At 41.9% G+C, this 12,342-nt stretch overlaps 1 protein-coding gene across 2 annotated transcripts in view; it reads right to left on the bottom strand.

Moving 5' to 3' along the window:
• Positions 1 to 5,601: 5,601 nt before the first annotated feature.
• The window catches only part of LOC121279305 (desmocollin-3-like), a 30,343-nt gene continuing 23,602 nt past the window's right edge, over positions 5,602 to 12,342 (bottom strand). For both annotated transcript variants that reach the window (XM_041190444.1, XM_041190445.1), the window contains 5 exons: positions 11,880 to 12,113; positions 10,930 to 11,154; positions 9,019 to 9,149; positions 7,842 to 8,198; positions 5,602 to 7,022 (listed from right to left, as the gene is read on the bottom strand). In XM_041190444.1, coding sequence (XP_041046378.1) covers positions 6,828 to 7,022; positions 7,842 to 8,198; positions 9,019 to 9,149; positions 10,930 to 11,154; positions 11,880 to 12,113 — 1,142 coding nt within the window. In that variant the 3' untranslated portion in view covers positions 5,602 to 6,827. The remainder of the gene's footprint in view (positions 7,023 to 7,841; positions 8,199 to 9,018; positions 9,150 to 10,929; positions 11,155 to 11,879; positions 12,114 to 12,342) is intronic.

The raw sequence follows: 12,342 nt of genomic DNA, 5'->3' as shown, positions 1-12,342 counted from the left end.
AATATTGTCCAGGTCTTGCTGCATTTTGTCATGGACTGCTTCAGTGTCTGAGTCGTCACGCACGGTGCTGAACGTTGACTCTATGATTGCATATAGACATTTATAGCACGAGGAGGCCATTCAGCCCATCGTAGCCCATCAGCGAACATCCCCACTTCTGACCTTATGATGGAAGGAAGGTCATTGATGAAACAGCTGAAGAAGATTGGTCATAGGACACTGCCCTGAGAAACTCCTACAGTGATGTCCTGGAGCTGAGATAACTGACCTCCAACAACCACAACCATCTTCCTTTGTGCTAGGTATGACTCCAACCAATGGAGAGTTTTCCCCCTGATTCCCATCGACCCCAGATTTACTAGGGCTCCTTGATGCCACACTCGGTCAAATGCTGCCTTGATGTCAAGGGCAGTCACTCTCACCTCACCTCGGGAGTTCATCTCTTTTCTCCATGTTTGAACCAAGGCTTTAATGAGGTGTACCCCTCTACTTTAGTGAGACCTGGATAACGCATGCTAAGCAAGAGGAAAGGCCGACTGTTCCACCTTCGTTGTCTCAGACGTTATCATTGGCATCTCTTGGCAGGACAAGGTCACCAACTCAGAGGCCCTGGAGCATGCTAATTCCATTCACATACACTCATTGTTAAGCCCATGATGCCTGTGTTGGCTCGGCCACATTCATTGGGTGGATGATGGCTGTATACCCAAAGATGTCCCATACAGTGAACTAGCCACCGGGTCATACATACATATGAATTACGAGTAGGAGTAGGAGTAGGCCATTCAGCCCCTCAAGCCAGCTCTGCCATTCAATACGTCTGATCTGACTGTGGCCTCAACTCCACATTCTCACCTACCCTCGATAAACTTTGACTCCCTTGTCAGTCAAGAATCTATCTCTGCCTTAAAAATATTCACTGACCTGGCCTCCACCACTCTCTGCGAGAGTTCCAGAGTTTCAGACACTCAAAGAAAAAATGTATTTTCATCTCCCTCTTAAAGGGGAGACCTCTTATTTTTAAATTGTCTTATAAAGTCAGAAGTGAGGCTGCCTGTTGACGATTGCCGAAATGAGATCAGCCATGAGCGTATTGAATGGCGGGGCAGGCTTGGGAGGCTGGATTGCCTACTCCCGCTCCTAGATCTTGTGTTCTTATCTAGTTCTAGTCTCTCCCACAACCACCCTTTCAGCATCAACCTTGTCAAGTCTCCTCAGGCTCTTTTATGTTTTAATAAAATCACATCTCGTTCCTCTAAACGCAAATGGATACTGGCCCAGCCTGTGCAACCCTTTCTCATAAGTTAGCTCCTCCATCCAGTGAACCAGTCAAATATTTATATCCTTTCTTAAATAAGGAAGCCAAAAAATTGTATACATACTCTAGATTTTCTAAATATCTAAAAAGGGACATGCAAGGATGTGGGGACGTTGGGAGTGGTTGCATGTCATTTTCTCCTTCAGGGGGCTAGCACAGACATGATGAGCTGAATGGCCACCTTCTGTGCTGTTGTTTCTACTTGGCCTCATCAATGCCCTGTACATAACACCTGCTGGATGCTCACCTCCACCACAAGGACAGTGCAAGATATGAAGATGGTGGACATTGATACTGACAACTGACTGCCACAGCCTCTGGAGGGTGACTGTTTGGAACAGGCCAAGTGAAGCAGAACATAGAAAATAGGAAGAGGTCTTTCAGCCCTTCGAGCTTGCTCCACCATTCAATATGATTATGGCCGATCCTCTATCTCAACGCCGTACTCCAGTGGTGGTCAAGAGCAAAAAGGGGAAGATGGTTATTGATTATTATGCGTTAGCTGCGCTAGTTTTACTGTTGATGTTAAGTGGTTTTGGATGTGCATCATAAACAGCCAAAGATGATAGGCTGAGCCTGGACTCCAGGAAACCAAGAGCTTCAAGGCCACATTCTTGGGGATTTCCGATTCTGACCTCTTGTGCATCCCATATTTTGATCATTCCACCATTGCTGTCCAGGTCCAAAACTCTGGAATTCCTCCCTAAACCTCTCAGCCTCTCTCCCTTTTAAAAATGCTCTTAAAAGAACCTACCTCTCGGACCAAGCTTTTGATCACCTTTTCTATTATGTCCTAATGCAGCTCAATGTCAAACTGTTTGTGAAGCCCCTCGAGACATGTCACCATGTTGAAGCTGTTATAGGAATACAGGTAGCTGCTTACTAAATTACAAAGTTCGGTATAATTACGATTACTCTTATACTCTAACCCCTTTTCTTATCTTAATTGCTTGCCGCACCTGGATGTTAAATGCTGCATTTTGTGTTCGAGAGACCCAGATCCCTCCAAATACCAACATTTCTCAGTCTCATCATTTTAAAAATATTTTTCCTACCAAAATAGAAAATTTTACATTCTCCCACAATGTATCCCATCTGACACATTCTTGGCTATTCATTTAACCTGTCTACACTCCTTTGCAGCCCCCTCTCAGTTTACTTACCCAGCTAACTTTGTATCATCAGCAAACTTGGATACGTTATACTTGATCCCTTACCCAAGTCATTGATGTAGATTGTAAAAAGCTCAGGCTCAAATATTGATTCTTGTGGCATCCCACTTGTCATCCAACCCAACTAGAAGCTGACTCATTTATTTCTACACTGCTTGAATAATAGATTTGAGATTTGCTTTTCAAATTTGCCTTATAAGTCTAAGCATCAACTAACTGCAGCCACTTGGTGTCTGTGCAGTTGTAGAAAATTATTTCAAAGGAGAAATTATGGTTTGGTTGATTTTCATGGAATTAGGCCTGGTGGTTAGTTTTAGACTAACTTCACCATTTTTATACTGCACACATGGGGGACAATTTTGCCGTCGGAGAGCAGGGGCAGGGTCCACTCGCTGACACATAAAATGACGTGGGTGACATCAGGCGGAACCCCCGATGTCATCCCACCCCATTTAAATTTTCAGGAAGGCGGGGGTGCAGCAAAATCAGCTGTGCGCCCGCTGACCTGTCAAAGGCCAATTGAGGCCATTGACAGGATCATTTAAACAATTAAAGGACCTGCCCGTCCAACCTTAAGGTCAGTGGGCAGGCCAGGAGCCCCGGCGGCTAATAGAGAAAACATGAAGCCTCATCCAGCGGCGGGATGAGGCTTCACGCAGGGTTTTAAAAATTTTAATAAAGTTATGTAAATTATGAACGTGTCCCATGTCATGTCACAGGAGGTGGAGAGGTTAGGGGATTTTTTTTCTCTATTTTTAATATTTTTCAATGTGGAAACAATCTCCCTGAGGCTGCACTTAGCCTTAATTGGCCCACCCACGTAAAATGGCGTTGTGGCCTGCTTCTCCGGCGGGGGTCAGGCCCGCCCACCCGGTAGGCAGAAAATTCTGCCCATTGTAACAACTAACGAGGTCGAGGAAGCCATTCTGACACAAGCATTCATCAAATTACTGCATTCAGATAGTCAGCAGTCAGAAACAGATGGTTGAACAAGTAGTAATTCTTAATTGAGTTACAACTAATGAATCTATAGTGAATTAATAATGATTTTAGTAATGCTGGATTTTTATTTTAAAAAGTTTAAACACAGTTCATGTATCGGTATGAGAAAGCCAGTTTCAGATAGGCTGTGCTAGCAGTGACTCTGATAAGCAAAGTGCACTGTGGCCTTTAAAGAATTGGGCTTTATGACATACTTATTGAAACTTTAACAGTAGTGAAATTGCGCAAGATCGGATAGAAAGATGGAGTGATATACTTATTTCTCAGTGAATGGTCCGTGTTTCTACTTGGAGCTGGTGTACTTGGGTCACCGCCTTGGTGCCCAATGGAGTGATATAACCCCATTGTTTTCTCAACTGAAATAATGAGCACAGGTGGCTGTAATAATTGGGAACCCATTCAATTAGCAACAGCAAGGACTGATTATTAAATTGAATGTAGCCTGACTGACACAAGGTGATGGTGAGTCAGGGGTTAAAAGCAGAGCTTCCAAGAGGCTCCTTTGCTAGCTAAATACTGAAGATTCCAAGATGTTGTCTCAAAGGAGTTCCTTGTGGGTTATGTTATGTTTCAAATGGACTGAACACCCAGAAGTTGCAAAAAGTCATTATCTTAAAGTGTACCTTTTCTCCTTTCAAACTTCTTTAAAATTTACTGCTCAAAGAGTCCTGCCTTTGAGTTAATTGGTTCAGTCTTGTCTGAGTCAAAGTAAATTTATTGGTGTGGCTGAAAATCAATTAAGTTGCAGATAGCAGGAACGGAAAAAAAAAACTAAGTTAATTATGTACATGGTCAATCCTGAAAATATTGTATAGCATTAAGTTAGTTTGGCTCGGTATATTTAAAAATTTGCGTAAAAATACACTCCCATCAAATTCAACATGCTCTTCCAAACAAACACGTAGTCTCATCCCTCTTTATGTACAACATCAATTTTATTTTACACTGACAGATATAAAAAAAGTCAGACATCTCCTATTACATCACAATAATCTCCATTCTGAGCAAATGCAGCATTGGGGTAACTCATTGTTAAATCCAGAGCTCCCGGAGGAAGTTTGACTGTGTGAAGCACCTAGCAATTTAGTACAACTTTGGTTCAATACCTGCGAAAATTATGACACTACAAAAGACATCACACAAAATGTAATATTACCTAAAAGGACAGGATAACTTAACAGCATTTAAAATTACTTGTGGATATTTACACCAATATAGCCATGGAAGGCCACATTCTCTTATTCCTGTAGGTTAACAATAATACACAAATACACTTGAAGCATTACAGTAAATGAAACATAAATGGGTAAGGTTCGACACTGCACCCCACCGCAGATATTATTTATAGCTACAGTAGAAATCCACAACATGTCTATAACTTAAATCTGCATCCTTTAAAGGGAGCATTGCAATAGAATCTGAAGACCCATCTCTGCCTACTCGCCCTTGTTGGAGCGTGAGAGCTCACTAAAATTTACCAAAACCTGATGAAGCCAAGCCTCAGGGAGAGATTCCTCTCAAAAGGAAGACAAGATTCTGCACATTTCCATACGGAATGAAGATAAGTTGACAGATCCCCCCAATCAAGCCACAGCTCTTATTGAATATTACCCAAACACTGAGGGAATGCACACTGTTCAGTGATTAAGTATTATGCTATTCAAAGCATTCATTTTATTTAAGATGGCAAGTCTCCTGTTGGTTGTTGAACCTCAATTACAACAACTAGCATTTATATAGCACCTTTAACATTGTAAAATGGTCCTAGGTGCTTCAGAGGGAACATAACCAAACAAATTTTAGCCCCACTTCACGGAGGAGATGTTAGACCAGATGACCCAAAGCTTGATCAAAGAGGTAGGTTTTTAACAAGTGTCTTAAAGAAAGGGAAGTGAAATAAAGTGGGAAGAGAGGTTTGGTTGTACCATTCCGGAGAAATTAAAGTTCAACTACCAAGCTTCCATGGAAAAAAAAAACTTAAACATGAAGTGACAAAGCATCACAATACCAACATGAATATAGAATTACCTGGAAAAACTCAGCAGGTCTGGCAGCATCGGCGGAGAAGAGTTGACGTTTCGAGTCCTCATGACCCTTCGACAGAAGGGTCATGAGGACTCAAAACGTCAACTCTTTTCTTCTCCGCCGATGCTGCCAGACCTGCTGAGTTTTTCCAGGTAATTCTGTTTTTGTTTTGGATTTCCAGCATCCGCAGTTTTTTTGTTTTTACCAAAATGAATATGTTTTACAAGCCAGAGACAAGGGTCTACCTGGATCCTGCTAGTACAAAACTATGGCAGCAGTTCAAGGTGGCAACCCAGCGCCATCTTCTTACAGCAACCAACATGCCAAGAAGTAAAAGGCAGGCAGACCAGGTATATGTTACACAAGTCCTGCAGGAAGAACAGGAAGTAGCATTAAATTCCGGTAAATTCCACCCACCCATCAAAAAAGTTTCAGCTTATCCTGGCATGCTCCCACATGCGCTGTAGCCCTTGGTTACTTGGTTCAAGTTCTCATTCCAATCTCCTGGTGAGTTTAGACGGGCAGCATCAGGAGCTGGTTGAATATGGCGTCTAACTGTGCTATACCATCACTCAGCTTTTATACACACAATTTCCAGCAAGGCTTGATAGTGATCTATCAGGAGCGGAAATCCCTTGCTGATCCACTTTCGCCCTCACCCTCCTCACAACTAGAGAACTGCACTGGAATTCAGGCCAAGTTTGGCTAACTTTGATAAGTTGTTCCTAACTTCTGTTGATAGGACATGCACAAGAAGAATATAATAATAATTGGGGTGACAAACTAGTTAAAATCATTTGGGTGATTTAAAACCGGTATAACATAGGAAGTGTTAAACTACCAGCATTCAGGACACAGCAGGACCTGCAATTTCAGGAATGTACCTGTTTTGAGTGTAGCCAACTCAAGTCCAGGTTTAAAGCTCCAATTAGCAAGGATGGCAAGGTAATGCTATTTGTATTTCACCTTGTATACATATCCTAACCAAGAACCAATAGGAACATCTCAAAACGGCTTAACAGCTTTTAAGAAGTATATATTTTTAAAAAATATATTCAAGCTAAATGTAACCAGCATCTTAATGAATCATTCAACCATAAAATCAAAGGGTGCTCGTTGGAAGATTTATACTATCTGGGCAGCCCGATATCTGTTGAATGCATTTAAGGCATGAGAAAGAGGATAAGTCAACAACTGCCTTGGAAACTTTCCAAAGGAAACACTGCACCTTTGCAGAATTTCCAAAATACCTTTCACAAGATACTAAAGAAAAAAAAAAAAAAGTGGTTTTCGAAGCTCGGTCCTCGTTGTTATCTATTTAACGAAATGTTAGTCAAGGTCCCATGTTTGGGTCCCAAACTGCTGTAGTGCTCCAGTCCCATATTTTCTCTCACATCACTGCAGCAGCCAACAGATCCATTAACTGACTCAACTCCCTCATATCGATAGTCGTATACATAATCACTGGGGATAACCTGGTCTTGCGGATCCTCCTCTTCATACACCTTAAGCAAATCAAACGTCAAGTTAAAAATCCATAAGCCTTTCAGTATCAACAGCAAAACACATTCATTTCAACTTCAAGCTAAAAGTACCTTTCTTTTTTGGAGTGCCTAAATGATATCTTTTTTCGCAGATTGAAGAAACAAGCATTACTTACCAAGTAAACAAAGAACAAAGAAAAGTACAGCACAGGAACAGGCCCTTTGGCCCTCCAAGCTTGCGCCGATCATATTGCCCATCAACTAAAACATTTTGCACTTCCAGGGTCCGTATCCCTCTATTCCCATCCTACTCATGTATTTGTCAAGCTGCCTCTTAAACCTCATTTTCTAAATGGTAATTAGTGAAATAAAAAGAACCAGATGGGAGATGGGGAGAAATCTTTACTTCACACAGTGATTTGTGGTGATCTGGAATAGTGGAAGCAGATTCAACCACAATTTTTTTTAAGAGGGGAATTGGATAAATAGTGAAGGGGCGATCACTTGCAGGACTACAAGGAAAGTGATGGTGGCATCGGGTTGGGGGTGGGGGGTGGGGGGGGGAGGTGGGGAGAAGGGGCTGATGGAATCGGTGGGGGGGGGGGGGGAAAATGGGACCAACTGGGTTGTCGTTTCAAAGAACCAGCACAGGCACCAAGGATCAGAAACGGCCTCCCTCTGTGCTGCATCATTCCACGATTCATTCTAGATCACTTCAAACTTTCTCCCCCACTCCATTACAAACATGCATATATAGCTTAAAATACTTTGGATTTAATCCCTTGAAAGTTACAGGCACAAAGGCTTTACAGCTCAATTTAAAGCAGGACCAACATTTACCTGGTCAACACGTGATCGCAGGAGGTCCATCAGGCTGTGACTGTTTCTGCAACCTAGCGTGTTATCTTCTACCACGGTCAAGTTTGCATTCGCCATGCTGCTCTGGGAATGCAGCGTATGATGGATATTCATTGTTTCGCTATAAATCCCTCCACTGTTTAAATTCATTAGTTCATTAGTTGTCACCATTGTCCCACTATTCATTCCTTTCACTCCATCTGCATAGCTGACAGAGGGAAAATGTCCTCTTCCAAAGTTTGTTTCTTGGTTGCTGAGATGCTGGTTGCTGAGATGCTGGTCACTTAGAGATGCAAGGTTATCTTTCTGAGACAGTGGGACATCCATGGCATCAAGGTTCTGGGAAATGGGAGCACAGCAATTAGGGAACTGCGTCAATAAAAATCCATGAATCACCGTGATTAAGTAATAACAACCAACTGCACTTCACATTATAAATATAAAAGTGACACTGAACTAAAGACAGGTAAATATTGCTGTTGGAATGCCACATAGCTGGGAGGGTTCCTCGATGGAATCAGCAGCATTCAAACAACTGGAAAAAAAGTGAAATGCAAGAAAACTGTAATCACATTGGGGTGGATTTCGGCACTGGGCAATAGCGGGTCAGCAGCTCCCCTGCTACATCTCGCCTTAATTTTATTCCCATTTTAGCTCCAGCACAGTTAAGGTCCCAGGATTCCAAGAGAGTACTTGCATTTATGTACAGCGCTATTAAAGCCCTCAAGGAATCCCAGAGTGCTTTAAGCCAACAAAGCCTAGTAACTGTTTATAACGTGGGAAACACAGCAGCCAATTTGTACACAGGAAGCTTCCGCAAACACCAATGTGATGAATGGCCAACAAAGATAAAAACAAAAAAAACTGCGGATGCTGGAAATCCAAAACAAAAACAGAATTACCTGGAAAAACTCAGCAGGTCTGGCAGCTGTCGAAGGGTCATGAGGACTCGAAATGTCAACTCTTTTCTTCTCCGCCGATGCTGCCAGACCTGCTGAGTTTTTCCAGGTAATTCTGTTTTTGTGATGAATGACCAAGTCTGTCTCTGGTTTTGAACCACAATCTTCTGCCAAAAGGAGGTGAGATTTCTACCTACTGAGCTAATGCTGTAGTTCACGAGAGACGCAGAGAGCAGAAGCCCGGGTCTGAGGTAACCCACCTTATCTTTTTGACCGCCACCCTCTTCGTTAGAGACAATGAGGCTTTGGTGATATTGAGTACCGGGATATAACGGTGGTTTCGTCTTTTGGCCACCTCCACAATACAACACAACTCCTGCCAGGAGTAAGCCTGTTAAGAATATGAGACAAGGTTATTATGCACTTGAACATGCACGAAGTTTGTTAAACCAAAAGTTGGCAGCGTGCTTGAATTAATTATAGATCCACTAATTCTGATGAAAGGACACACACACACACACACACACACACACACACACACACACACACACACACACACACACACACACACACACACACACACACACACACACACACACACACACACACACACACACACACACACACACACACACACACACACACACACACACACACACACACACACACACACACACACACACACACACACACACACACACACACACACACACACACACACACACACACAGAGTTAACCTGAAATGCTAATTCTGTCTCTCTCCACAGAGGCGCTGTCTGACCTGCTGAATCGTTTGAGCATTTTCTGTTTTTATTTTGGATCTCCAGCATCCACAGCATTCTGCTTCTGCACAAATTCACAAAGCTCATCCTATCTGAACTTATTGAAGATTCATAGTGCTTTATACAATACAAGAAGAGGGAATGAACAACCCATTGATAATACAAATCTGGGACCACAGCTGTACACAATTCAAACTTGGGAATTGGCAGCTCAATTTCCAAATATGCAGATGACCCCAAATTGGGAGCTGCTTATAAAATAAAATGCAACAAAAGACAGGAAGACGTTAATAAACATAGAATGGGAGTATAATTGGCTAAGGTAATGGATACAAATATAAATAGCAGAGAAGAGGAAAAATATTCACAGGGTCATACCAAGACAGAGGAGTATACTCATCACAAAATGTCAGTCATTTGGTGGAAGGGTAATCTGATGGAGGTTAAGATTATGGAAGAGAGTTTTATAGCAGTGATGAGGGATAATATTTCGACGTGTGGGAGAGACTCTGGATCATAAATATAAGGCTGAAATGAAAAATCAAGCAGTGAATTCAGTAGAAGCCCAGAGAGCAGTGAGAGTGCGGAACTTGCTATGACATGGAGAAGTGGAGGCAAATAGCACAGATGCATTTCAGGCGATACTAGACAAGTACCGAGGAAGAAAAGAATAGAAGGAGGTGATGATACAGCAAGATGCTCATGAGAAACATAAACACCAGCATAGACATAGTGAGGCCTTGTGTGCTGTAGGTTCAATGAAACAGATGTGTAGATAAACCAACACTACAAAGTATTTTTCTCATTCTTTCATGGGATGTGGGCACTGCTGGCAAGGCCAGCGTTTGTTGCCCATCCCTAGTTGCCCTTGAACTGAGTGACATGGTCATTTCAGGGGGCAGTTAAGAATTAATCACATTGCTGTGGGTCTGGAGTCACATGTAGGCCAGGTCAGGTAAGGATGGCAGATTTCCTTCCCTAAAGGACATCAGTGAACCGGATGGGTTTTTACGACAATCAATGGTAGTTTCATGGCACCATTACTGAGACTAGCTTTCCAGATTTTTTTTTATTAATCAATTAAATTTATCAATTGAATTCAAATTCCACCAGCTGCCATGGTGGGATTTGAACCCATGTCCACAGGTTGGTAGCCTGGGTCTATGGATTACTAGCCCAGTGACATCATCACTATGCTACCACCTCTCATTGTTGACTCAACTCAAAAACCATAACAGTTATTCCGTGTGTACAACCTTAAGTAGTTATACTGTCACTAAACAAAAATCAGGAAACTTGTATTTCCCCTCCCCCCACCCCCCTTTAGCTCTATGAGATTTTACTATTAGAACTTTTAAAACAGAAGATAGCCATCTCACAAAACTTACAAAGCAGTAACAACATGGCCAACGACAATACAAGGATTCCCAATCCACCAAGAACAGCCCTTCCAGATGCAAGTCTTCCTGCGCAATTTATATTGTTTGGGCAGTCGCAGATCATAACCTTCAAGGTTTGTTCTTTTCCCTGGTGCTGCTGATCCTGAACCATGACAGGAACCTCATAATAACCGGGAGGAAGTTTATCGACTGGTTTTATATGGGCGTAGGATCCTAGAAGACAGGATATTGTGATGAGCTGGGGGGTGGGGGGGAGCAAGTCAAACTTACATTTTAATGTAACAGACAGTGAAACAATCCAATTTCTTCCAAGTCGCAAACGTAAGAGTACAACACTGTGCTTTCACGACTTTCAAGAGTCAATTAAAAAAAATTTTTTACGCAGAACTCCTGATACACTACACAATATACTGGGAACTAAAATAGGAAACCCACTAAAGTATGCAGATTTTTTTAAAAAAAGGTGCAAAATCATTCATAATGAATGCCATGTGATCAGCACTCAACACAAGCAGAAAAAGTTGTGTTCAAACTGTCAACCTAGAGTTTGCTTCACATGATATATTTATCCTCTAATGCAAACTAAGGCCAATTCGTTCATCAGCCTCCACATCCAAATGCACTGAGTTTTCAAAAGAGACAAGATTGGTAAAGGCAAGCTCTAAATAACAAAAAAAAACATCAGTCCACCTCATACTCACAACTTGTATGTACATCAACACTATCCAGAGCTTATCAGTAACTCCTGCATTATTGATTCTGTGGCCTCTCACATCAAGTATAATATCAAAAGAACATAAGATTTACAGATTTTCCGTCAATGGCAATTGTGCAAATTGCCTTTGTTGATGTACACTCTTCACATAACTGAGATATCAGACTCTACAGAAGTATACAACCAAAGTAGTGAAGATTTATCTTTTTTTTAAAAACTATACCCATTTGCTTGGAGATCAACCATTTTCTTTTAATTTCTGGTGGGTTATCTGATAGCAGAAATGTAAATGGAGCTGAATTAGGCGCTACATCGAGATCCTCAGCTGAGACATTCACGTATTGGCGGAATCCATTCTCGCAAATATAGAAGTGACCATTGCTAATTATCGGAATATTGTCATTGACATCGTCCAGGTTTATGACCACAGTTCCAGTTCCAGTCTTTGGAGGGACTCCTTATAAAACAGAACAAAAAACAGACCAAATGACACTGTATTGCAAAAAACTTTAAATTATTTAGAACATCTCAAATGTTTTGAGTGGCACAAAATGAAGATGATCATTTTCACACCTCACCAGGGACGCGCGCGAGAGAGGGCATGCAAGAAAGGGCGCGTGACTGCACTATTTAATGCCTGTGCACCCTGACCAGCCTTGGTGGTGTCGAGTCTGAGAAACATACAG

The sequence above is a fragment of the Carcharodon carcharias genome, chromosome 6 (assembly GCF_017639515.1).
Source record: "Carcharodon carcharias isolate sCarCar2 chromosome 6, sCarCar2.pri, whole genome shotgun sequence".
Taxonomy (NCBI): domain Eukaryota; kingdom Metazoa; phylum Chordata; class Chondrichthyes; order Lamniformes; family Lamnidae; genus Carcharodon; species Carcharodon carcharias.
This window is presented reverse-complemented; position numbering and strand designations above follow the sequence as displayed.